The following is a 27210-nucleotide window of genomic DNA, read 5'->3' as shown; positions in this document are numbered from 1 at the left end:
AAAAAAAAAAAAAAAGATAAGCTTATTTGCAATTTACTTAAAAAGTTCTTACCATATTTACTCCTTGCTTCTACGGGATTGTCAGTTTCTACTGGTTCTCCAGTGCCGACTCTGTTTCTTGCACTTACACGGAAGAGGTACTCAATTCCTCCTTTTTGCAGTCCAGTGACGGTAAAGTCACAACTGTCTGCGCGGTCAGTGGCCAGAACCCAGGTCTTTCTCTTGATGTCGCGTCTTTCAACAACATAACCTATGATTTTGCTTCCACCATCAGTTAATGGCTCTTCCCAAGCTAGGCTCACTTCACCATCAAGTGCTTCTGTCACTTCTAAGTTGCGTACTGGCCCAGGAACATCTGGAATTCACGTATAAAAGAATTTTTAGTTTGTTATCACACCTTCCGTTGTGTTTTGCCAATCACGTCCGAGTGACTTGGGGCTTACCGATAACTCGTAAATTGATGAATCCTTCTGCTTTTCCATGTTTATTCTGAAGCACAATTTTATACCTTCCTCTGTCTCCTTTCTTGGCTTTTAAAATTCTGAAAGAAGTTTGTTCAGCTGTAGTGTCAACAGTTTTTGAGGATAAAGCTTCATTATCTTTAAACCACTCAGCTTCTGCTTTGGGGTAGGCATCATACGGCACCACCATTGTCAGAGGCTGGCCAACGTCAACCACAAGGTCTTGGTCAGCAGTCTTGATTTTAGGTGCAGCTAGTGAGAAAAATAACATGTGAATGCTTTTGAGTTACTTGTTTTAGTCAAGTTACATCATAACTTATTTACTATATGCATTTGTTAGCAAATACTGGTTACATAAACGTGGAAGTATATATAGTATACTAAGTAAGTAAACCTGGAAGTATAGTAAATTTACAGCATAGAACACTAACAGAGTTCTAGCTTATTTTGTAAATCATCAGAATCTGGAGAATTGAGGAATGAGGATAGTATAAAGTCTTAAAACCTCTACCGTTTGCCAAAAATTGCAACAGAGGACTAAATGTAGTGAAAAACATTTATTTTGGATATAATAGGCACTATATATTTTTTTTATATACTTAGTTCAAGATAAAGCAGACATACTTTTTTCTTATGTATAAGAGGTACACTAGTGGCTTTTTCATAATGACAATCCGTAAGGATGACTTAGAAGCTTTTGGTGAGGACCAGAAGAGGCCCAAGAGGCCTCACAGGGCTTTGGAAAATGGAGGAGGATGGGGTGTCTTTAGGTCTGTGTTTACTGAAAAAGTTCTCAGGACAATAATTTAAGAATCAATAGAACTTTTAAAAAAAGAATCAACAGAACTTTGAGATGACAAATTCTAGGAAGGAATGAATGAACAGCCACCAGGTGCCAGGAATTGTCCAAGGTTCTGTCAAACACTGATGAATTGCTATGAATTTCATTTTACATAGGACATTTACTTTGCATTAAGAGAAATTAAAACAGTTAACATGTATATAACGCTTAAAGTAATAAAAGACTTTCATGGCATCATCTCATTAATTGTGAAATCTGAAATTAGCAAAATATTTGTGATACAATGAGGATATTTTCAAATAAAAGAAAGGGACTTACCTGCCAGTTCAAGCTTAGCTCTGGCTTCTTTGTCTTTGGCAATAAATCTGTATTCACCCTGGTCACGGGGCTTAATGTCACAAATCTGTAGTCTGTGTATCTTTCCTTCACTCATCATTTGATGTTTATCACCCTGAACAATAATCATGTTATTTCTTAGCCACTGGACTTCCACCTTATCTTTGTTGAGCTCAGCAGAGAAGACAACATCAGCACCAGGGGCTTCGAGAATATCTTGAGGAGGCCTGATGATCTCAACAGGGATTTCTGAAAAGAAAATACGAAATAGATACAAATATGTTTGTATTCTGTTAATGATTTATTTAATTGGTAAATGATAATAAAATTATCCTTTCACTTAATACGTACCTTCCACAAAAAGTCTAGCTCGAGACTTTCTATCCTCTACTCCACAAGCATATTCACATTCATCATCCAGCCTGCAATCTTTTATAATAAGTCTGTGTATACTTCCATCTTTTTCAAATTTGTATCTAAGAGAGGAGATTGCATTATTCATTAGCTTACACAATAACCACTAAATTGTCAGAAGTGTACATACAGCTATAGAAATAGAGAATAAGAAGCATTTGCTTACTTTTTGCCTTCTTTGATTTCTCTCCCATTTCTGTACCATTTTACATTTGCTTTCTCTCTGGAGAGCTGGCAGGAGAAGACAGCATCATCAAACTCAGTGACTGTCTGGTCTTCCAAGTGTTCCACAAATTCTGTAGGTGCTTCAATGATAAGAAGCTCGGCAACAGATTTATCTTGGCCAGCAATGACAGTATATTCACCTTCATCTGGGAAGCCACAGTCTTTAATGATTAGAGAGTGCTTATATTTATCAATTCTGTATAAAACACGGTTGTCCAAAGGTACTTCTTCTCCATTTTTCATCCATTTCAGTGTTACATTGAGACGATTCACTTTGCACCAGAATGTGACAGATTTCTTCTCCATTGTTTCAATATCTTTAAGAGGTTCAACAATCCTAAGGTCTTCCTCTGTTATAAAGGAGACGAATAATGTTGATTGTAATTGTTTTCATAATAGAAATTGGTTTTAAAAAAAACAGTCTCTAATGCCATATAAATTACTTACCTTCTACTATTAGATTGGCTGCACTCTTAACATTTTCACCTCTGTGGTTGGTCAGTGACACACTGTAGTTGGCTTGGTCATCTAATCGTGCATTTCTGATTCTAAGGGTATAGACTAGGTCTTTTTGGAGAATAATGTATTTTGAACTATCAAATATGGCTTCTTCATTTCTGAACCATTTTGCTTTGGCACCTTCAGTATTGACTTCACAGTTAAAAACAACTTCTTGTTGTTCCTTCACACGTGTGTCCTTAAGAGGAACTATGATCCTGAGTTTTTCTGAAAGCAATCAACAAGATTTTATAGTATGAAAAAGGACCAAAGGGGTAGATACAAATATAAATAAACCCAAAAAGCAAGAACAAACTTACCAATTACTGTTAAGTGAGCTGCTGCTCTGGCGGCCCCAACCATGACTACATAAGCGCCCATGTCTTGTAATGTGGCATCTTTAACAACTAAGATTCTCTTTTTGCCATCAGCAATAATGTCATATTTATCTCCAGATTCAAGGGTCTGATCATCCCTCTTCCACTGGACTTCAAAACTTTCCTTTGATATCGTGCAGGTAAACTCAGCCTTTTCTCCTTCAAGTATCTCAAGGTTTTGAGGCTTTGAGATAAATTCAGCAGCAAGTTCTGGAAGGAAAACATACACATTTGTGCCTTAAATTCAACAGGCATAAATTAAAAAAATAAATCATTATTCATTGGTATTTTCGTACCGTGTACTTTGACTTTGCCATCAGTTCGAGAACTTGGGAGTCGGCAGTTGTAGCTGCCTGCATCCTCAAGGTGAGCATTCTGAATGATCAAGATTCTCTTTCTTCCCTCGGTAACTATTTCGTATCTTCCTGTTTCAATGATCTCTTCATCACCTTTGTACCAAATTACTCCTGCTCCAGGCTTGGAGACTTCACAAACCAGTTTTATAGTGTCTGTTTCACTAACTTCAATGTTTGCAAGATTTTTCGTAAAGACAGCTTCTTCCTCTGCAAGAATTGAAAGAACATTGAATTAAAGTGGTGATAAGGTTTTTTCTAAAACGTATCCTTCCACAAAGAAAGGCTTTATTCTTACCCAGTACTGTCAGCATGCCAGAAGTTCTCGCAGTCCTTACTTCGCAGGAATATTCTGCTTCGTCATCCAGCAGACATTTGTTGATGACAAGAATGCGCACTGCTCCCTTAGATATGATGTCGTATTTTTTGCCCTTTTTAATTTCAGCACCATCTCTAAACCACTGGACCTATATTTAAGATAAATCGATAAAAGGCACTATTATCAGTTACCAAAAATAATTGAAATATATAATTTTAGAGCCAGAGAGGGCATTAGATAACATGCAGACCCACCCCTTTGTTTTCCAGATGGGTAAACCGAGACTCAAAGTTGAAAGGACTTGCCAATGGGAAAATAGCAATCAGAAGTACTTAGTTGGAGCATATGAAATTGCTGCTATTTGTCTGTTTTTGACCTAAGAAAACAGTAATTTCATATGATCGAAACTAATAATACATAAGTCTACTGATAGTGAGTCCAGTGTTCTCAAGTAATGGTAAAAGAATTAAAAAATAGAATAATTAAGCCAAGTACATATTGCATACTAAGATAATAATTTTTAGTCTAAATAAATTTTGATTAACTTCCCCCCACACATTTTGGCTAAATCAAAAGTAAATATAAAGTTATTTGACAATACAACATAACAGGTATACATTCACAGACCTTAGCATTTTCTCGGGAAATTTCACACTCAAACCGAGCCATTTCTTTTTCTTTAACTTGGAGATCAGTGAGTGGTCTTAAGAATTCCACGTGAGGAGCTGTAAGAGAAAGTCATCAGAATTCAAAATGAGGTTTCTGGAAGTTGATTCTGACATTAGTGTGGTACATATCAAGAAAAAGTGAGGCTTTTGTGGGGCCTTTTTACCCTGACAGGCTACGACTAACTTTGAAATCATTCAGGTCCGATGCTTTACTTTTTATATATCCCTTTAGTTTACAGAAAATATGTGGCACACTTTTTTTTATATGTCCAATTAGTGTCTCTCTCTCTCTTTCTATACATATATAGCCAGCTCAGTTTTTCTGAATTATAGCTGGAAGAAAAATCTTCTTCAGTACTTATTCAGCTTGAAAGTTGATATTGTCAAGGAAAGCACTAGTAACAAAGAAACAGCATCTTATTTCAGGCAGCTAGCATCGTCTTTGACAAATCAGCAGAATTCAAGGAAAATGCAGCTTGAAGCACTATAAGCCAGCCTGTCTGTGGCTAAGAGATGTAAGCTGCAACTGAAATCATGGACGCTCAGCTTCTTCTTTTTTTTTTTTTTTTTAAATCAGCTTCAAAGATGTCACATAAAATTTATTAGTGCAACAAAGCAATGTGTTTTGTACAGGAGGACGATTTGGTTTTTTACACCTGCTGTTTCATTTATCTCCAGAATTAATTCAGGCGATGTGTAGGATTGGGGAGCTGCCCCCTTGGTCTTTCATTCTTTCAGGGTTCCTTGTGACTCCTTTCCAAAATGACCTTTCTTGATCAATGAAATTCTAGGACAAATGCTGGCTAATAGGCTTGGAAATACGCTCACCGCAGCTGGGCCTTCTTGGAATGGAGGTAGAAGACCCAAGAGAAGAAGGAGACCCAAGAAGCTACCCTGTCATAAGCTAAAGCAGAGCAACCACAAAGTGGAAAGAATGAAACAGAACAAGATGCATGGAAGGAAGCACAATCAAAGCCACTATTTTGTAGCTACTGACTGATGAGAAGCAACTAAACCAAATAAGTATTGCACAAAAATAGGCATTGAAAAAAGGCATCACTGGACAAATGAATGAATGAAATTGAACTAGCACATGGCATTTTGAAGATGTTATGTTTTTCAGCAGAGAAGGAATTAATGCTAAAGACCAGAAGAGCTCTTTCCATTCACAGGACTCACAGAAGCCAGGCCTTACTTCATCTTCTTATCCATTCTTATACTTAGAGACAGAATTATGTGACAGTCCTCTGGCATGCTCCTATTCCAACTAAAATTTCTTGTTCCTATTGTAGTTGTTCCCCAAGCCTGAGAATTTATTTTTGTTCCACCTGAAAATCCCTTTCACCTTCTTTCTTTTTTTTCTTTTTTATTTTTTTATATATTGGCTCCCTACCTCTAGTCTCTTACTTTTCCTCCTTTCTTCCCCCTCTCCCCCTCACCCATGTACACAAAAAGTGCATTTGCTCACTACTCAGTGAGAGAGAAGCAAAACAAAAAGTGATCGATCAGCCATTTGTCAGACCACGATGTAGCCTAAAGACTTTTTTTTTTAAATACATACAGGATCAGGTTAGGTCAGGACTGATACCCTGAGTTGCCAAGAAATGCAGTTAGGCCAAGAAGGGCATGCAAAAAGTACATTTTTGTTATCAAAGAGTTGGGAATGAAAAGACCTGTGTAAGAAGAATACTTACGCACGACATTCAGGTTACAGGAAGTCTTAAAATCCTTAGCGTCACAAGTATATGTTTTAATATCCTCTGGGGTACAGCCGTGTATAATAAGTTTTCTGACCCTGCCATCCGTGACAATTTCATACTTCTTGCTTTTGAGGATTTCCGTCCCATTTTTGAACCATTTCACCTTAGCATTTTCTCTGGATACTTCACATTCCAAGACTGCAGTGGCCTCCTCTTCGACCGTCTGGTCCTCAAGAGGTTTAGTGAATTCAACTGGGGGTTCTGAAAGAATCATACTAATTAGCCAAGAATCTTTTCCTTCTCCAAGAGTTTGTTTATCCTCAATTTTCCTCAGGTATCTCCAGGGCTTTTTCTGTTCTAAGTTTCATTTGTAAGTTTTGAGTCCCCTTGGATTCTTTTCCTCTAATAAGGATGTTTTATCATTATTTTTTACATAGAGGAAAGTAGTTTTTAAAAAATACGGAACATAAAATAATACCCAACTCTTGGTTGATAAAGTAATGGATATTTAGTCTGAATATAATTCTTCCTCCAGCTGTTTATTGAGCTTCTACTAGAATGTGCAATAAAAACAATGGGGACACGAAGATGAAATAAAACCTATGCTAGTCAATTTTGCCTTAATAATTAAAAAAAAATTTTTTTTTTCCTTTTTACAGTCAGCAAAGTATTTTGTCAGACCAAAAAGCAAAATTAGACTTCTGGGTATTTTGTGGATTTTAATCATGTACAGTACTTATATAAAGGCGAGAGTTGGCATTATTTATGAGCTTCTGTATCATACATACACGGCTTTTTTTAAAAAAAGCCTTATAATTACCTTTTACAAAGAGGTTGGCTTGAGTTTTGAAATCTTTTGCTCTTAGTTGGACTTCCCCAGCATCTTCTAATTTTACATCCCTTAGGGTAAGTGTATGAACTCTTCCATCTGAACGTGCGACCACCTAATTTTTTTTTAAAAAAGAACGTTTTAAGGATATATGAAAACATACACCAATGTTCACTGCAGCACTTTTCACAATAGCCAAAAGGTGGAAACAACAGAAATGTCCATCAACAGATGAAAAGATAACCAAAATGTGGTATACACATAAGGAGCCCCAGTGGCGCAGTGGTTAGGTGCTCAGCTGCTAACCGAAAGGGCGGCTATTCAAACCCACCAGCCACTCCTCGGGGGAAGGATGTGGCAGTCTGCTTCTGTAAAGTTTTACAGCCTTGGAAATCCTATGGGGGCAGTTCTAACTCTATTCTATAGGGTTGCATGAGTCAGAATCGACTTGACGGCAGCGGGTTTGGTTTGGGTATGTATTTGAAAGTGACTGTAACCAATAATTTGGGATCTTTTATGGAAATATTAGGCTTTCATAATGGCCTTTTATGTTGAATTACCCAGGCCAATTTCTGCTTCTGTTTTCCATTTGTGGCCCTTTCTTCCAAAATATTTATATTTACCTCCATTCTGCTACCACATTTATATATATAAAGGAAGAACTTAGAAACACTATATCATGAAAGGAAGGAAAAAATGATTGGATATGGTAAGCTGAAGTAGAAACTTGTCTTCCAAACGCAAGCTGTTTACCATGGCACAATGAGTTAGAATTCTTCCATTTTTTGATCTTGCTTCCAATTTATTTTAGCAATTTTTGAATTTATTTTCCAAACCAATTAAAACTGTGATTAAAATTATAATTGTATAATTTCTTAATTTTGTTCAAAAATGCAAATGAATATGTCAACTCTTCATGTGTTTGAGCATTAGGACTGGGAAAATTGGGTACGAGTGGTACCACAGACAGGGTCATCCTGACAGTCAAGATCAGAAAACTGGAGAGGCTTCTAGTTCCATGATCTAACGTTCCATAAGAACCTATGCTCTGTCATCAAGACTGATTTTGCATGGTTTAGGAGTTCATTAAGTGTTAGGAATAATGTAAAAGTTTTGGGCAGTGGAACTGTTTAATATGGCTTAAAGGAAGGAGTCTAGAATAAAGTTTCATCTAATGATGCTTTCCTTAATTAAGAGCTGGATGTGGCTATTAATATAACAACCTTAGTAACACTGAGAAAGGCCAAAAACATAACAAGGAAAAATAAACAGATAGGAGAGGGTAATTAGGATACGCCCCTGGAACGCAGCTACTTATTTAAGGACATGGTACTATAAAAAAAAAAAAAAATTTTTTTTTTTTACTAGAATGAGGGGAAAAAAAAAGCTTTTATAATCACTTTTCAACGTAAATACATACTTCTAATTTTGAATATAAATTTTGGTTTGAGATTTATGGCTATTTAAAAAAGTGGATCAGTTCCTAACTCACAGTTATCTCTTATCTACTAACCTGTTGTTTTATCATCCCAGTTTCCCTCAGGCTATCTACAATACCCATGATTATTTAATACATTGCTCAGAACACAGTGCTTCTCAGTAAGTGGCTTGTACACATTGTACCTTGACTTGTTAAAAACAAACAAAAAGGAACGGGTACTTAAAAATAAACCAATAAAACGAATGCTGCAGATTTGGTGATGAATTATGTAAGGATAATGTTAGGGATTGTTCTTTTTAAAATATTCTTAATTTATAATGGAAGCATTTACTGTAATAGAGTAGGCATTATATCTGTGATCAAACTATAAAAATTTAAATTCAAAATCATCGAAGACCACTGAGGATTTAGCCATCCTCTTTTAGACTGATGGCCAAAAGGAAAAAACAAATACAGCTAGTTTCCAAAATTTTCTCCTCCCATCTCTGTTCCTATGACCTGTTTTTGTTTGGTTTGTTATTGTAGTTTTGGATATTAAACATTTTGCCAAAAGTGAAGATTAAAGGCCTGAATTAAATTGACAATAGCAAGTTTGTTGTGCTAGACTTAATTTCAACAAAATATGTAAGATGTACTATTTTGTTTCTTCAAAGTTTTTTTTTTTTTAAGTGTTCTTTGAAAAGAGGCATTAAAGTAATGTAAGAGCATGTTCATAAAAGTCTGAAATATTTTGAGTGGCTAGAATGAAGGATTAAAATTCCTATACTAACTGAGACACAAAGAGGCCCGATAAAACTATAGCAAGGAGATCCTTTCTAGCCTCAGAAAAAAAGCTTAGTGACAGTAAGAGGCTTTATTTTTGTTTGTTTTGTTGTCGTTTTTAGTAAGAGAAATGTGAATAATATTTTAGGAGTCTACATTTTAAATTAAAATAGTATGGTTTTTATATTAGAATTAATGGTACTGGTCTTTCAATCAAAAGCTCTTAATTTGACAAAAGATATTTAGTAGCAAAAGAACAATAATATCATTTGTCCTTAAGCAGGGTTCCTATATACAAATCATAGATTCACACATCTAGAAAGGATCTTGAAAAATCAAACTATTTTCTGCTTTTAGACATGAAAGCAGTTAAGCCACACATAACAGGAAGAGTGGATATTTTAAAACAACAAGCTCGAAGGTGGAGTTTCCTCTGTCAACGAGTTCAATTTTAGAAGCCTTCACTATAAGAAAGGTTTCTAGATATGTAACCAAGCTCTTATGCTGCAATTTGAACTCACTGCTTCTTTTTCTATCTTCAGTAAAAAAGAAGACCAACTGATCATCATTGCCTATGTAATGGGCAAGCCTCGTGTACTAAATGACTGTTATTGAATTACCCTTTATTCACTTTGGTAGAATAATTTTTTTTGGTTGTTTTAGAACAGTTACTCAAATGCATTGCCTTCTAACACTATCAACTTTGTGGCTTTTTGTTAAACTGAATCCCTTTGTAATTATATTCTTTTAAGTCTTCAAAGTTCGGTTCGTATTAAACCCTTAAATCCACACTTGATATTATTGGAAAAACAAAAAAAAAATGACCTAGAACAATATACTGCCCTATGCATTATTTTCAAACTGTGCTGAAAATTTCCTATACATTTTACTTCAAGAATTCAAAATTAAATGGTGATTTTAAAAATAAACAATGCACTGTTTGGGGGCAAAATAAAAATAAAAAAAACATTGGGGCAAAATACATAGCTTAATTTAGGCAAATATTTTGGGGATGCCTATCTGAATAATCGGAGCCCTGGTGACACAGTGATTAAGAGCTCAGCTGCTAACCAAAAGGTCAGAAGTTTGAATCCACCAGTCTCTCCTTGGAAACGCCATGGGGCAATTCTACTCTGTCCTATAGTGTCGCTACACATTAGAATCGGCTCTATGGCAATGGGTTTGGCTTTTGTTATCTGAATAATCACCTCTTTTCACTAATGGGTAAAAGACTTGGGCATAGAGAATGTTAGTAAAAGCTAACACTGGGAGCTGGTTACTTAACCACAACTTCTAAAAGTATATCCCTGCAGACTTGTGGCTGATCACTGAGCCCTTTTTTCTTGTCAGTACCTTGGGTTGCACGTTAAATAATCCACTTGCATTCCAGAATTTGCAGAGCTCAAAGCACTTGAGGGTTAAAAATAGCTTTGGAGAAATGCTTGAAGAGCAAATCTGCCCAGAAGTTATCTCAACTACTTGACCAACTGCCTGAAATGGAATGTCAATGCTATCCCCTTAATCCTCTAATATGCAGAACACCAGTTAGCATGGACAGAATTAGTCATAAAACTTAATGTACACCATTGTTATGGAGCATCCAACCCAAAAGTCATTTTGATCCTTCCTGTTTTCTACTTAATCCAGCAAACTATCATTCATAAAAAAAAAAAATTTTAGCTAATGACTATTTGCCTTCTTTTCCCCCTGAAAACTAAAACTTGATCATATTTTAAATCTTAATTTCCATTTCAATAACAATATCGTCGGGTTAAACCCAACAAAAATTTGAAGAACCTGCTTCAGCAGAAATCAGGTTAGAGTAGGAAAGAGAAAGGGAAGGGATATTAGAAAGAGCAACAAATAAGGACCATATACAAGTGAAGGCAGAAGAACCCGAGAGAAAAAGGAAGAGTCTGGCAAGGCAACCGCACACCTATTTACCTTATCGCTAGGCTCTAGCTTCTTCCCTTTCAGATACCATTCCACTGGGATATCCTCATAAGAGAGCTCGCAGTCGAAGGTGGCTGTTTCCCCTGCAGTCACTGTGACATCCTTTAGAGGCCTCAGAAGTCCAATTGCTCGTGCTTTGCAAAAGGAAGGAAACATCTTTGAATTAATCATTTTGTAACTCGAAAAGAGTAAGTACAGACTTAGTTAATTAATCTCCATGGTTTCTTTCTTCAAGAAGGGACGAGTCACAGAACTGGCCACTATTGTAACTCCCATGTGAATGTGGACCCGCGGTGCCGAGAAGGGGAGAACGGGTGGCCAGAGAGCAGGTATTTGCAGGGGCCCTTTCGTTTTGATGTACAAGGTCAGCGAGAAATCTGTGCTCCATCTGTCCCTCTCCCAGGCATCAAGTTCCTCTTGCTACATAAGGTATGTGATTTCGAAAATAACTAAGACTCTGATTGGGAGAGGACAAGGGCCCCTCCATCACATAGCCTGTCCATGTCCATCAAACACTTTGCACCTTCTAAAAATATTAGCCTAATGCTCCCGCCTCTCTTCTTGAGCCTGAAATGCCCACACAGCAAAGTTTGCCATTACAATGCTACGGTTGGACAGCCACTTGAGTGATGGGTGGTGTTTAAGAGTTCTGAGTTAGATTCATGGTCATTGTATACCTACTTTGTACGAAAATCTGACTTGCTTAATTTTCATTTATTCGAATGGCAAGATCAGTTAAATTTCCAAAACTTTGGAATTTGAAATGCCTCTGCATTAGAATGTCAGGTAAATACAAGACCGCCAGTTTGTGTACTTTAATAATTTCCTCTAATTAATTAAATAATTTCAGCTAATTTCACATACATTCATTTTATGCAAAAGTATACTTAATTATCAGCAGAAACATAAAATACTTACGTTTAACTCGGAGATGTGCACTAGATTTGACATTGGCAGCTTGGAAATCCACCCCCCCTGTCTGGTCCAGGCGGCAGTTGTGCAAAATAAGGAAGTGAGTTTTGCCTTCTTCCTTAATCTCACACTCCTGTACCAAAAGAAAGAAAAAGTTCATAGGAAATAATTTTCTTTAGGCTTTTTTTTTTTAAGGACATAATATCCTAACTAAAGGAACACTATAAATAAATGGTGAGGGGACTATATAACTCTGGTCTCTTTTTTTGTGAAATAAAGCTCCCAGGTGCTATCACGAAAGCGACACTTATCTTAGCCGTATAATTCTGAATCAACTAGCAGCCTTACAGATTATCTCCAGCCTATATCCACTATACTAGATCAAGTATAATGCCAGCATGCCTGGCCAAACTCATTTGTAGAACTTAATATCTCTCTTTGGCTTCAGGTCTGATTATTGTTGCTGTTGTGTGCCTTCGAGTCGATTCCCACCCATAGCGACCCTATAGGACAGAGTAGATCTGCCACATAAGAGTTCCCTAAGCTGTAACCTTTACTGGAGCAGATCCCAATCTTTTCTCCTGTAGAGAGGCTGGTGGGTTTGAAGCAAGCACTTCACTACTGTGCCACCAGGGCTCCTTTAAAGGCTGACAGAAAACCCGATACCATGTTTTAAATGCTCTGCATGCACTCTGACTTTTCGCCTGTCCTTGTCTATTTCACACAGCTCCTCTAGGTGTTGACAAACTCAGAAATATCCTTACAGGTGTTTGGAGTAGTGCCTCCCCCTTCAGTTTCCAGTTGGCATGGATATCCTCCTCAGAGATTTCGGTCTCGAAGCGGGCAGTCTCTGTCTCTATCACCTCCACGCTGCACAGGGGTCGCACCAGTTTAATTTCCCGATCTAGAAAAGTGAAGAGTCAGCACGTGCCATTAGCTCCTGGCAGAAATAACCCCAACAACTTCAAAGAGAGAAACTCATGGAAACGTCCTTACCCTCAATGCCAAGCTTTCCTGAGGTCTGATCTGTCCCGCAATCACAGGTGTACTGCCCAATATCTGATTTCAAGGCTTTCTTTAGGATTAACATGCGTTTCTTGCCATCCGCCTTAATGACAGCATTTTTAGACGGCTCTATCTCTTTCCCATCCTTAAACCATTTCACTGGTGCATCTGGTTTGCTGATTTCACACTGTAGAATCACCTCGTCTTTCTCTACACCAGTATAGTCTTGAAGCTTTCCTGTAAAATATGGATCTCCCTCTGCAAGTATAAGTGAGAAAATCCATTAATCACCTAGGGAAATGACCAACCCAGTGACCCAGTGCCATCAGGGAAATGACAGTCTATGGAAAGTTTAAGAGGCAGCTCAGAGAGCTCTGCGTGTATTTTAGAATTGTACCAAAGCGTTCACTCATTTAACATGCTTCTGTTCAAGAGGAGTTCTTTAAATGTTAGAACGGGGATCGATGCATGGGATTTATCAAGAGCTAATCCATCTACATAATATTTTACTAACAGAAATTCAAAACACAATGAAATTTTCCTTCAACTTTAATTATGTATTCCTTCATTATTTGGCTAAATTTCTAATTTCTTAACAACTGAATCAATCTTATTTACTTTGAAGCTTTGAGATTCACATTAGTTTTTCCTTAATCATTAGTTTGCCTTTAATAGTGTCCATATATATTAGATTTCAATGAAATCTGCTTCTATTACTTATTGATTTTAGGGGAAGAAAAACAATGAGGCTTATTAACATAAGTTCTGCGTTATTTTCTTTTATTAAAAACTTGAAAAATAATTTTGATAAAGTGAGGAGACAGTAAGTATTTACATTCCATTCCTATTTTAAACATGGCTAACTAAAAAAAAAAAAAAACTATGCAGGGGTCAATAATTAACCAAGAGTTTTAATTCTGATTTTAACTGGCTTTATTTTGTGGGCTGAGCTAGAATTTTCATTAAAGTCCTCATCTTCAGGTAGAAAGTACTTTACAAATAAGCCTGAAAACATATGTAATCGCTTCTTAAACAGGGGCTGTTTTCATGCTATATAGTACTTGGAAGACTATTTTATGTAATAGGTACTCTACACATCTCTGAATTTAACGCACTCTACACATCTCTGAATTTAACGCACACATCTCTGAATTTAACGCGGTGTAATTAATTAAAAATACCTACCAAGAACAGTGAGTTTAGCTTCGGAACTTAACCCCATAGCTTCTACTCTAATTTGGGAGGTGTCATCAATAGAGAGGTCTTTGAATGTGATTGAATGAGTCTTCCCTTCATCCTGCATTGAGATCCGCCTGGTGGTATGTAGGCGCTGGTCATTCTTGAACCACTTAACTCGGATGTTATCATGGGATAGCTCCACAGTAAACACAGCACTTTCCCTCTCTTTGGCTGTTACATCCGTAAGAGGGGTGAGGAATTTGAGCCGGATTCCTAACAAGAAAAACAAAACAATACAAAACTTATTGGTTCTAGCACTTTAGGGAGGAAACATTAAAAAAAAAAAAAAAAAGATCATTCGAAGGGTGGCTTATCTGATAAATATATTTACCTTCAATAATCAGTTTACCACTTGTGTGCTTATCTTCCGCTTCAAACATGTACTTCGCTTCATCTTCAAAAGCAGCTGATTTGATCACCATCGAATGCTTGGTGCCATCCTTTATAAGCTCAATTCTGTCATCACCTATGATTTCCTGGGTTCCTTTCAGCCAACGGAATGTTTTGGGCTCCCTGGATACTTCACACTCAAACTTAGCTTCATCTTTCTCAAAGACTTTAACATCACTGAGAGGTGTGATGAAGATAAGTGGCAATTCTGAAAAAAAGAGTTCAGTATGCAGGAAATCAGAAATATACTTCTATTCATGACCCCTGATTAACCCAGGGCTTTATAAGGAAGCCTTGAAAAAAAAAGTAGAAAGGGTGGCTGACAGGTAGACCATACCTTTCACTTTTAGACTGGCTGCAGATTTAGCATTGGCAGCTTGGAAGGAAACCTCTCCCGTCATATTTAGCTGACAGTTATGAAGGATCAGAATATGCTTCTTCCCATCTTCAATTATTTCACAGTCCTATTTTGAGTGATGGTTAGAGGGGAAGAGAAAGAACATCATTTTCATCAGTGGTTATTCCTACAAATCAACAGATTTCCTACTAGAAGCGTATCTTTTTTTACCCTAAACAACCAAGCAACCTCCCTCCTGTATGATCAGATAATCTTGGCTTACAGGGGAAGCAGTTAAAGGCTCTCCTTTTAACTTCCACTGGCCATGAACATCTGGTTCTGAAAGTTCAATTTCAAAGCGGGCTGTTTCACCAACAAACAATTCTACTCCACGCAGAGGTTTTTCCACTTTTATTAGTCGAGCTGAAATTATACAAAGTCTTATTAGTGTGACCGAAAAATGAACTGCAGGTTCAGATGGGGTAACGTTTTAGATTTTTCAGCAACTCACCCTCCACAGTAACATTTGCTTTTGTTGTGTCTGTCCCGCAGTCACACACATATTCGCCTTTATCCTTAAGTTCTGCCTTTTTGATTTTTAAGATGCGGTGCAGGCCATCTGTCTTGATAGAATGCTTGGGTGAAGGTACAATCTCTTCGCCATCTTTGAACCATTTCACTGGTACATCTTTGCTCACTGCGCACTTCAGAATGATCTCATCTTTCTCGACTCCAGTTTTGTCATGTAATTTCAGAGTGAAGTAGGGATCAGCCTCTATAAAATACATTCACCAGATGATTAAATGTGAAAACTAGAATGTCCAAAAAAGAATGTGAAAACTAAAGTTTATTACAGAATCACAGGCTGCAAAATTCTCAATTACTACCTGCTTACTCCATCCAAAAGAAAAAGGCTATCTAGTTATAGTCGGTGACACTTACCTAAGACATTTAGCTGTGCTGTGGAACTCAGGTCCTTGACTTGAGCTCTTATCTGGGATATATCATCCAGTGTCACTTCTCTCATTTCCAATTTGTGAGTTTTGCCCTCAGATGACATGAGTACAGTTCTGCTTGTGTGGAGTTTGACATCGTTTTTGAACCAGACTACATGCATTTTTTCATGAGAAAGTTCACAAACAAAAGTTGCTGTCTGACCTTCTTTCACTGTCTGATCTTCAAGAGGCGACATGAATTTCAATCTTACACCTGCAATGTAAAAAAAAAAGTAAGCATGGATAAAATGCTCAGAAATACAATTTACTTTCAGAAATATTCCACTCTAACATGCCTGGGCAAAAACAATTCATTTCACACGGAATTTACTTATTCAACTTTACAAAAGGAGCTATGCTCCATTAAAGAAAATTAAGAGGCTTGTTCTGATGATACTATGAAAATAAAGTAATGGCACCAACTGTCACTGCTTTTAGCACTGTGTCTTATCTTTAAAGTTATATGTTTATGTGCCCACATATGAGATGTTACGGTCAGATCTTGTCAGCTCTTACCTGTAACAAATAACCGTGCAGAAGTCTTCTTGCCTTCCACCTCTGCGGTATAGACCCCTTCGTCGTCAAATTGAGAATTATTGATAACAAGAATGTGTTTCTTTCCATCGCTAATGATATCAAATTTGTCGGATGACTTGATTATATCAGGTCCTTTTGACCATATAACATTTGCCTCTCGGGTGAGGACGCATTCAAATCGAGCCTGTCGCTTTTCTGGAACAGTGACATCCCTCAGGGGCACCGCAAAGTCAAGTTCGATTTCTGAAAGTCAAACAAAAGAAGTGAGTTTTCAGAATGCAGAGGAATGTGAAATGAAGTTGAGCTCTTTCCAGGAGTTCTAAAAACACTGTACCTTTTACTGTCAGAATGGCAGTTGTAATTGCATTAAGTGCCTGGTAAAGGACTTCCCCAGCTTGGTCCAGTTTGACTTTATGCAAAGTTAAGAAGCGTTTTCCACCTTCTGCTTTGATTTCACAAGTCTGGAAAACAGTAGTTTTAGTCAGCATTTGCATGAGTTAATTCCCCAGAGGAGAAATGTTTCAGATGCAGATTTTCATAGAGTTTTATAACTCATACTAGAAAAAGTAAATGGAACACCTCTTGACATAAAATTTTTAAAAACTGTCCAAGCTGTCCACAGTGTATCAAATTTCTTCTTCTCTTTGAGACTTTAAAAGGCTGAAATAATGCCATTATTACTGAATGAAGTAGTTATTTTAGAAGACTAACAACATAAAATGGGAAATTACTCACAGGTGAGGGCCTTAGAAGTTCTCCCTTCAGTTTCCATTGTCCAGGAATGTCAGCCTCAGAGATTTCTGCATCAAAGCTTGCGCTTTCTTTCTCATAAATAGTAACATCCTCTATTGGTTTAAGCAGTTGAACCTCACGCTCTGTATTGATTGGGGGTAAAATATCAAAACGTTTACAAAAATCTAACAATGCTTTCCTTTCATTTTTTTGTTTGTTATCTAAAGACAAGATTTTTATACCTCCAAGGGTCAGCTTTGCAGAGTATCTTTTCCCTTCAATTTCTATTGCATATTCAGCAACATCTTCTGGTGTAGCATTCTTAATTTTCAGGTAAAGATGATTTCCATCTCTCAGTATCTCAGTCTTATCATTTGGTTCCGTGGGGATTTCATCGTATCCTTTGAACCACTTAATGTTTGGAGTTTCCTTTGCTAGATCACAGGTGAAAACAGCTGTCGCCTTGGGTTTCACGTGCTGATCTCGTATGGGTTTCACTAGCCAATCTCTAAGGACTTCTGTATGAAAATGAGGTCAGAAAAATGATTATGTCCTGAACAAGTAATATAAATAACTTCCTTAGTATATTTCAAAACTTGTCATAATTAATCTGCTAAGATGTATTAATATATCTTAATCTGCTAAGATATATTGAGCTTCCTCCTCTTAGATTTTATATGCATGTATATAAATGAGCCCTGGTGTGCAGTGGTTAAGTGCTTGGCTGCTAACCAAAAGGGCAGCAGTTTGAATCCACCAGCTGTTCCTTAGAAACCCTATGAGGTAGTTCTACTCTGTCCTATAGGGTTGCTATGAGTCAGAATTGACTCCACTGCAATGGGTTTATTTTTTTGGTTTTTGGTGTGTATATATATATATATTTATATAAATAGTTGCCATGGAGTTGATTCTCACTCTTGGTGACCCCAGGTGTTTCAGAGTAGAACTGAGTGTAGGGTTTTCAATGGCTATGATCTTTCGGAAGAAGATCACCAGGCCTTCCAAGGCGCCTATAGGTATATTCTAACCACCAACCTTTTGGTTAGTAGCCAAGCACGCGACCATTTGTGCCACCCAGGGACTTAGATAAGTTGTAGGACTCCTGATATTCTGATACTAAGAAACAAAGTTCTACCTTCCATTTTCTTAGCATAACAACAAGCAGAACAAAATTTCCCAGCAAAGTACTAACCTACAACATTTACACAAGATGAACACTCCAGGTTGTTGGCATTTTCCACAGTAACCGTGTATGTTCCAGCATCAAAGTCATCGGCATCATTGATGGTCAGAGCCCGCAACAGGCCGATGACACCTGGCACAATCTTGCCTGGTTTCTCCACCACAATCTTCCCATCCTTCCTCCAGACCACATCGCGCTCTTTGTTTAGCTCACAGCTCAAGTACAATGGCTGTCCTTTAACCACTGTGACTTCCTCTTCTAGCGTTTTTACAAAACGCACTGGAATCTCTGTGGAGAATTTCAGTATTAAAAAACCGCAAAGACTTTTCCATATACATACACAACAAATGGAATAAAGCTTGAAAATAAGAGGTTTTGTCTAAAGTTACAATAGAGTTGCTACTGAGGTTTGTTATGTTAAAGTCTAAAACAGACCATGGATTGAAGATTGGAAATTACCTTCTACCACAAGTTTAGCCGTGGAGGTCTTTTCTTTATTTCCCAAACGTAAAACACAGGTGTACTCGCCAGCATCAGAAAGCTGAACGTCAATGATGTGCAGCTTTCTGTCTTTACCATCTGCGATGAACCTGTGCTTCGGGCTCTCACGGATGTTGCTTCCATCTTTCATCCAGCTTGTAACTGCAGTGGAGGGGGACACTAAACATTCAAAGATTGCAGAAGAGCCAATTGACTCTGCTTCTTTCAAGACAATGTCTTGGATTTCTTTCACAAACTTCAGTGGCACAGCCTTTAGCTGGTAGGTGAAAGGGGCTTCATCAGGAGGTTTCTCCCCTCCACTTCCTGGTCTTAATTTTTTCCTTTCAGCTTCGATTGGTGAAGGAGTCTTTTTGGCTACAGCTAATTCAAAATAAAACAAAAAGTTGATTTGGCATCTTCACAGGGGTCAGAAAATGCACACTCAGCTGCGTGACAGCTACAACCGGAGACAGAACAATTAGAAGACAGAAACACAAAATTAAAGACCAGACAATTCAAAGGTCAATTGAATTTCCACTGCCTCTTTCAGAGAGCAGGAATGAGACAGCATAGGAATCCATGGATAATAAATGTTCTTCATTTGTTCAAGTTTTAGTCCCAAATATAAACTATCCATATTAGTGTCTGATTATTCTGTCTGTCATGCACAAATATCATGTATATGAAAAATGAAGCTGAGAACTTACAGGGTTCATTATGGTAAAATATAGTTAGCTATATTTTTTACCCACTTTTTGAATAAAATTAGAGTTTTTACTTGAAATATCAGAAGATATACTAGTTTTAGGAAAGTCAATTAGAAATATTAAAGATTGTTATAAATTTTGAATATTTTTTCCTTTGGTAGAAAGTTGGGGAATTCACAGAGTGAATGGTTACAGTACAGGTACAAGGGAAATGAATCTCACCTTTGATAGGACCTTTCGGCTTGGCAGCCTCCTCTTTAGGTGCTTTGGCTTCTGAGGGGGAAAAAATAGCATTTAAGTAATTTTCAGATGTATTTCATGTGCAATAGCAAACCATGGGGGTAGATTTTTTTTTTTTTTTAAATAAGTATTAACACATGAAGAGAAGTTGGTCTCATATGGCTTCTATGGATAACACTTTGGTATTTTTCAAGAAGCACATTCTGAAATCAACGTGACCAAGCTAAATTGCTGACATGTCTTGGTAAGAGCTCTGGTGGTGCAGTAGTTAAGAGCTTGTTTGCTAACCAAAAGGTCAGCAGTTCTGATCCCCCCGGCTACTCCTTGGAAACCTATGGGTCAGTTCTACTCTGTCCTATAGGGATGCTATGAGTGGAAATTGATTTGATAGCAATGCAGTTTTTAGGTTTCATGCCTTCATTTTCCTCCTGTTTCTGGAAGGTTTATTTTTTCTTGGGAGCAAGAGTTTTTTACTTTTGCCTAGCTGTGCAAAGTATTTTATATGTTTATGTAAGCGTTGGTTATGTGAAGCAAGGAAATACATTTTTGTCAACAAGGAATCAGTGTACAATAATGGGAAATGGCACAGAAGCTACCGAAAGCCCTTCTTTTTGTGCTTAAGATGAGCAGACAAACAAATTCAGGGAAGACTATGGAAAAAGAAAAGATCTATGTGTTACACATATTTTGGCTTCTTTGAAAATATCTGTAAATTGGAAAAAGAACTAAGGTAGAAATGAAGATTTCCTATATTTAGATTTTAATTCAGTTATTAATACAGGCATAGTATGAACCGTAGAATTAGTTCTCTAGCTTCAGCTCCCAGGGATGAGAATAACTGTATCTTTATACATACATAATTAACCTAATGGCAGTCCATCACCTTTTTCTGAACTTTTACATAAAGTTCAAAAGTAAGAATAATGCTCACATCATAAATATTGATAAGATATATTAACATAAATATTAAACTAGCAGGCAAAAAAAAGTATATTTTGTCATGTCATCAAACACAATAAAAATCCAAATATTTCTAGAGTTCTTACTATGTGTCAGGTACTGTGCCAAGTGTTTATATACATTTAATCCTCATGATAATCCTATGAAGCCTATACAATTGTTATTCTGATTTTACAGACTAGGAAATTAAAATTTAGAGAGATTAAATAATTTGTCCAAGGTCAAATACCTAGGAGATGTATTTATCAATGATCAATAAACATCAAATCATGTTTAGTTTTGAAATAATCACCTAGATAATGAACTATTAAATAGTTCATGTACAGTTAATAAATATCTTAGGTTTGTATTTGAGATATCCATACCACTAAGTTAGTACAATTAATAAAATTATTATTGATCTAAATCCTTAAAAAAAAAAATCCTTACACAGGTTTAAATATACAATTTTTTAAAAATAAAAAATGATTCCTATAGGGCGCAGTGGAAATTAGAAGCTCCATGGAATTCTCGTATGCATATCCTCAGAGAGTGTCTTTCCGTCTCCTTAATTTTTATCAGGCCTGAACACATTCATTAGTTAATCCCAAAAGCATATGAAAGAAATAATACATCACAGGAATTTACAATCAAAACATAATATGCATCCAGTGGGTGAGAGGCTAGGTGAGTAAAAGATATCAGATGATGAGAACTTAATTAAGAATTTATCGTAACGCTGATAGTTGAAATAATTCCTATGTTTTGCACTTAGAGGGGTTGAGTTTTAATCAAGTGTGAATACTTTCATTAAGCCACCAAACCAACCAACGAGCCAACCAACAAAAAACTACAGAATAAATACCTGCTTTCTTTCCAACCACCGGAACTGTCACTGGGGCAGCGATGGGGGTTGGTGCAGGTTCCACAGGAGGTGGTTTGATTATTTTCACTTCTGTAGAGAGATGTCCGTTCATTAACATATTCATTTGCCATTTCCTAAAACCTAACTTGGTAGCCCATTTACCTTTTCTGATATGACTTTAGAATATTCAAACAACTGGTTTTTCTAGAGAATGTTAAACATGTTGAAACATTAGAAATCATTTGATGTCTACTGACTTTTATTTACTTTTTCTTACTGACTACAAATTATTTGTGGGAAGTATGAAGGCATATGCTATTGGTACTGAGGATAACAAGTTGCCATTGAGCTCGCCCTGCTCATGGTTACCCCATGTGTGTCAGAGTAGAACTGTGCTCCACAGGGTTATCAATAGCTGACTTTTCAGAACTAGATTGCAGGCCTTTCTTCCAGGACGTCTTTGGGTGGACTTGAACCACCAACGTTTCAGTTAGCAGCTGAGTGCATTAACTGTTTACACCACCCAGGGATTCCAGTGGGGCAGTGATGATTTAGTGATAGAATTCTAAACTTCCATGAGGGAGACTTGAAGACAGCTAACAATAGCAACATTGAGGATAAGCTTGCATACCTGGTTGAGGCTTTGGTTTTGGTTCAGGTGCAGGGAGAGGTATTGCTGGCTTAATTTCAGGCACTAAAATAATTCACAGTGATAGGCAGGTTATCATAGTGTTTTAAAAGTTTTTCACCAAGTCACAACCAAAATTAATCAGACTTAAAATATGTTGGAGCATATTATAGTTTATATGCAATAATCATCAAATCAGGTGTTGGATCTAAGTTTACATCTCAACAAGATATTTGGAGAACATAAAGCAAATTTATTGATTCTAATATTGTTATTCGTCTCATTGCCCACAAATACATTTCTTTGTAGTATTTAAAATTTAGTAATTTATTTAACAAATGGGTGATTATAAGCCAATTGCATATGAGAACGAAATGGTCAAGAAAATAAAGCTAAGTGATAACCAGATTAAGTCATATGTTCAAATCTTAATGCCAGTGTAATAGTATTTCAAATGATGCATACTTGTACTTTTAGGGACAACTAAGAAAGTGCAAGTTAAGAAAGTGCAAGTAGATTTGTACCTTTCGTTGGTTCAGGAACTTTCCTTTCCCTTTTGGTAACAGTGGCTGGAGGTACCTCAACTTCTTCAACTGCTTTGGGAGGTGGTTCTGGTACTTTAAGAAAATAGGTTTATTTTTTAGTGTTATCTTAAGGTACTTAGAAGTAAACTGATATGAAATATCACACCAAACAATTTATTTTTAAAAATTGTTTGATGGCTTTTAATTTCTATTTTCTCTTCTTGACTCTGTTTCGTTTTCTTTTTCCATCATCATTTATTTCATCCACTTGTCCTTCCCTGCCACTAGCTCTCCTTTTCTAAATCACTTCTACAATCACTCCCAAGAATTAGAACCTTTGGGGTGTAAGTAATGACAAAAATTAATTTCTCATTAATTAATGAAAAAAATTAATGATAAAATCAGTCCACTTAAAAAACCCAAATCTTATGAAATATTGCTGACACCCTCCCCTGAAGTTATTCTGCAGCCACCCTCCCATGAATTTTTTCACAGTCATTTCCACTGGTGAAGAACTTAAGAGGCAAAGTAATAATAATGAGTGCAAGGAATTAGATGAATGGATTTGAGAAACACTATAAAATATTTAAAAAGAAAGCAGACAATGGAAAACACAGACTATACCACAGATAAAATATGAAGCTATGCTTACATTTAACTCCATTCATGTTCACAAGATAAACCTTTTGTTAAGGGTCCATTTTGTTAAAACATAGTTTCACAAATTGTCACTGAGATTCCTACCTTCAGGTTTTTTAACTTTTTCTACTTTTTCTACTTTTTTAGGTTCTTCTTCTTCTTCAGGTTTCTTTCTTAGAACTTAAAAGACAAAAAGGTTTATATGTAAACTGAGACAAACTCATGAAGATGTTGAAAAAGCTTGACAAATGGAAATAATATACAAAGCAAGGAAAATGAAAAGCATGCAACCTAGTGGACTTGGAAATTAGCATTAACACCAAAAATGCTGTTTGTTTTTTTAAAAAAATCAAAGGTTGTTAGGTTAATTAGAACAGCACTCAGGGTCACTTTATATCTATCTAAATAGAGAGTCTGTTCAGAGACAAGTCTGACAGAACTGGCCAAAACACAAAATAAATCATTTGAATAGCAAGAAATTCTAATAATAACTCATGTTATACTTCATATGAAGAGGAGTATTTAAATAAGTATAAAGTTTACTTGGGTGTAGATATCTAAAGAAATGGAGGCTAGAAATCAGTAATTCTATGTGAAGACAATGTGAGAGCTTGAGTCTTCATTTGAATATCTTCTAATTCTTTAATATTTTATTAGTAGAAAATAAATGCTTACTTTTTTAAAACTGTTATTTATTAGTTGTACTGCTCTTGTGTCACACTTTAAAACTGGATACTGAATTTAGGCTTACATAGTTTGGTGTAATTCAAAGTATTTATTAATAAGTTTAGTACATTTGACTACATAATTATGAAAGTCATGGTCATTGTTATTAGTTTAGAATATCATCAGTTTAGTTATGTCTACTGACATAAATTTTAAAATACTGTGAAAGGTCACAAAATTTCTGTCCTCTTTTAAAAGAAATTTGGAAATAATTTTCAATGCAACAAGCAGAATTTGATAAATTGGTAATCTAATTCAAACAAAACCACAGACAGAAATATTTTGTAAGCTTTCAAGTCTATTTTTATATACTTGACGCTGATAAAATGGTTGAAAAATACTCTACCGCTTTTCAGAACAACTTCTTCCTTTGGTTGAGGTTTAGGTTCAGGAAGTAATTTGCGAACTTTCTTTTCGGCTCCGGGCGCTTAAAAGAATATGATTTCAAATTTTGAAGTGAACTCACATAAAAACTAAACTTCAAGAAGAAAAATCTCTCTCCATACACTAATTAATTATAGTGTATCAAGTAACAATTTTTGTTGCATATAAACATCACAGAATTTAAACGTAAATGATACACTTCAAGGTATTTTCTCTGCAAACATCTCTATAAACTTGTGATGAAATTCAATTACATTAACTGCAGGCAAATAAATTTATCTTAAATGAGTGTAGAAATGTTGTTCCACACGGACTTACAAATTGTTCATCAAATTACAGGGTTCTCGATACCATCTTTTCCCCAATCTACAATTTTAGATTTCTCAAATCTGTAATGGTATCTTCCCAACCGTTAATTACGTTGAAATTATACAGGCAGCCTTCTTCAGTGATAGGAGAAAGCCAAGTGATCTGTTTATAACTTTTATGTTGGGGAAGGGTCATATCTTACTTCCTGAACAGCAGAGGATTATCCTTTCTTAAAGTCTCCTTTTGGAAATAATACTAACTTAAAATCCCAAAACCACAGAATTTTGAAATCTGGCTTTGGAACCTCATTTTCAATTGATAAGAAAATATTCTTGAATTTAATGTATAAAGTGACTCAAGGGAATTCTAAATTAGTTTCCTCTCGTGTCTTCAGTGAATATTAAACATGGCGGACGATGTTATATCTAGCAGCCTCTTACTGCTACCATAGTTCTCATGGATTTGAATGGAAAAATGCAACAGTTTGTGATTATTGAACCATTTCCTCTTTACTGATATCAATTAAAATTTGAAGTATTTATTTATAACCCAAAACATTACATTTGTTCATTCTTATAAGAAATATAAATTTCTTAGAAATTTATATAAAATTTCCCATTTGGTGGTTTAAACAACATATTTACAATTCATTAAATAGCTTTATATGTGATTAAGATACCCTTCCTTAGCTATTACTTCAGAAATTTAAATGTAAAAAAAAGGCAAATATATAAAGTTTTCCTTTTAAATAATTATTCTTTTTTAATGCCAAATATTTTAAGTAAAAATTTCATAGTTAAACATTTAGTTTTTATTCATGATAAATTGTGCTGGCCTTTAATACTATTTAGAGTTACCAATATTCTTAATGTGTAGCCATTTTCATTGATTAAACCTGGAGAGAAGACCAAGCATCTAATTAATTTAAGTCGGAAAGGTATAATACACATTTCCTTTATTTACATAATGGAAATAGTTAAAATACATCTTCAAATTTGTATTTCCATATTATTATTTTATTTTTAAAATCTTACTGACATTTGAAACTCAGGTGCAGAAAACACTATTGTAGCTATTTTTTTTTTTAAGCCATTACATGTCAGCACATGCCATGCTAATATTTGAGTGGCTTTGTAATAATTCTTTACTGGTTAATTTAAATATTATTTTGTAATCTCCGTTTTATAAATAGGAAACATATATTCAGATGAGTGATTCTTCCAAAATCCCAGAGTGAATCAACAACAGAACCAATTTCTGGGTCTGGACGTATTGATTATTTAATCAGAATGAAACATTTCCCGGTCCTGTGCCATCCTTATAATTGTATGTTTGAGCCCATTGTTGCAGCCACTTTGTCAATCTATCTTGTTGAGGGTCTTCCCAGTATAATTTACCCAGTGTACTTACTGTAGAAGTTTACAATTTTATTTTTAATAGATGTTTTCTATACGTTCATGATTCATTTACTTTTTTTGAGGGTCTAATTTTAGATAGAGAAAATACTGCTTAAAGAAAACTTTTGAAAAATGACCTGCAATGATAATGAAATTTTCCTAAAATGTGAGATCTCTATGCCTGAGGGGTATTCTTGGAGTTAGTGACAAGGAAGTCACGAAGAAATCCTTATTAATCATTTCAATAGTATAGATACGACTTATTAATGCTTATAACGCTAGCTAAAGCTTTCTATCAGTAGCTCTCAGCATTTTAAGCTAAGATGTCTCTCTCGATGTTAACTTTCAGCTAACCAGAAAAGTTTGATATTTTTAAGTTTAGGAAAATGCAAGAAGACATGTGGGTGAAACAAAGATAAACAATATCGATCCATGTAACGTATGAAATTGATGGGGGACAAAAACGCAAGACTTATGAGCCAGGAGTGTAAGAGCCACAAAAATACAAGACATGACTATTACTGTGATCATTTTCAGAGAAAAAACAAATGTTCTACGAAGAGCAAGAGTCAGAGGCAGAGCTGCTGCATGTGAGCGCATTTTCCACATTGTGAAATACCTTTCAGAGGTTTAAGCTCCACTTTTTCTGGAACCTCAGGTTTTTCAGGTACTTTCTTCTTTGAAACAGCTTTAAAGAATATGATCTTAGTTTTATTATTTGTGTATTTAAATTTATCAGAAGCAAATGATTAAATTCCTACTCTAGGAATCAAAACCAAGCTTTACTAGTAATCAGAAAGTATTAATAACAGCCAAGAACAGCCACCAAAGAACATACAAGAAGCATGAAAACAGATTGCAGTTTGGCTGAGAAAGAGAAAAATTTTTGTTCTTCAGAGGAGTA

At 35.9% G+C, this 27210-nt stretch overlaps 1 protein-coding gene across 1 annotated transcript in view; it reads right to left on the bottom strand.

The window, feature by feature from the left end:
- TTN (titin) overlaps positions 1-27210 on the bottom strand; it is a 273379-nt gene that overhangs the window by 91386 nt on the left and 154783 nt on the right. Inside the window, exons 173-207 of the mRNA XM_064287443.1 lie at positions 26926-26994; positions 24563-24643; positions 23596-23670; positions 22852-22944; positions 22331-22393; positions 21700-21789; positions 19878-19928; positions 18928-19329; positions 18478-18756; positions 17528-17803; positions 17289-17428; positions 16888-17014; positions 16533-16796; positions 15964-16230; positions 15533-15796; positions 15305-15444; positions 15022-15148; positions 14626-14892; positions 14241-14507; positions 13047-13313; positions 12815-12954; positions 12057-12183; positions 11130-11272; positions 6974-7097; positions 6148-6414; positions 4413-4510; positions 3765-3933; positions 3410-3676; positions 3057-3323; positions 2686-2964; positions 2180-2588; positions 1951-2075; positions 1582-1848; positions 444-713; positions 53-355 (exon numbers count right to left, since the gene is read on the bottom strand). Of these exons, the coding sequence (XP_064143513.1) occupies positions 53-355; positions 444-713; positions 1582-1848; positions 1951-2075; positions 2180-2588; positions 2686-2964; positions 3057-3323; positions 3410-3676; positions 3765-3933; positions 4413-4510; positions 6148-6414; positions 6974-7097; positions 11130-11272; positions 12057-12183; positions 12815-12954; positions 13047-13313; positions 14241-14507; positions 14626-14892; positions 15022-15148; positions 15305-15444; positions 15533-15796; positions 15964-16230; positions 16533-16796; positions 16888-17014; positions 17289-17428; positions 17528-17803; positions 18478-18756; positions 18928-19329; positions 19878-19928; positions 21700-21789; positions 22331-22393; positions 22852-22944; positions 23596-23670; positions 24563-24643; positions 26926-26994 (6864 nt within the window). The remainder of the gene's footprint in view (positions 1-52; positions 356-443; positions 714-1581; positions 1849-1950; positions 2076-2179; positions 2589-2685; positions 2965-3056; positions 3324-3409; positions 3677-3764; positions 3934-4412; positions 4511-6147; positions 6415-6973; positions 7098-11129; positions 11273-12056; positions 12184-12814; positions 12955-13046; positions 13314-14240; positions 14508-14625; positions 14893-15021; positions 15149-15304; positions 15445-15532; positions 15797-15963; positions 16231-16532; positions 16797-16887; positions 17015-17288; positions 17429-17527; positions 17804-18477; positions 18757-18927; positions 19330-19877; positions 19929-21699; positions 21790-22330; positions 22394-22851; positions 22945-23595; positions 23671-24562; positions 24644-26925; positions 26995-27210) is intronic.

The sequence above is a fragment of the Loxodonta africana genome, chromosome 6, assembly GCF_030014295.1.
Source record: "Loxodonta africana isolate mLoxAfr1 chromosome 6, mLoxAfr1.hap2, whole genome shotgun sequence".
NCBI lineage: Eukaryota > Metazoa > Chordata > Mammalia > Proboscidea > Elephantidae > Loxodonta > Loxodonta africana.
This window is presented reverse-complemented; position numbering and strand designations above follow the sequence as displayed.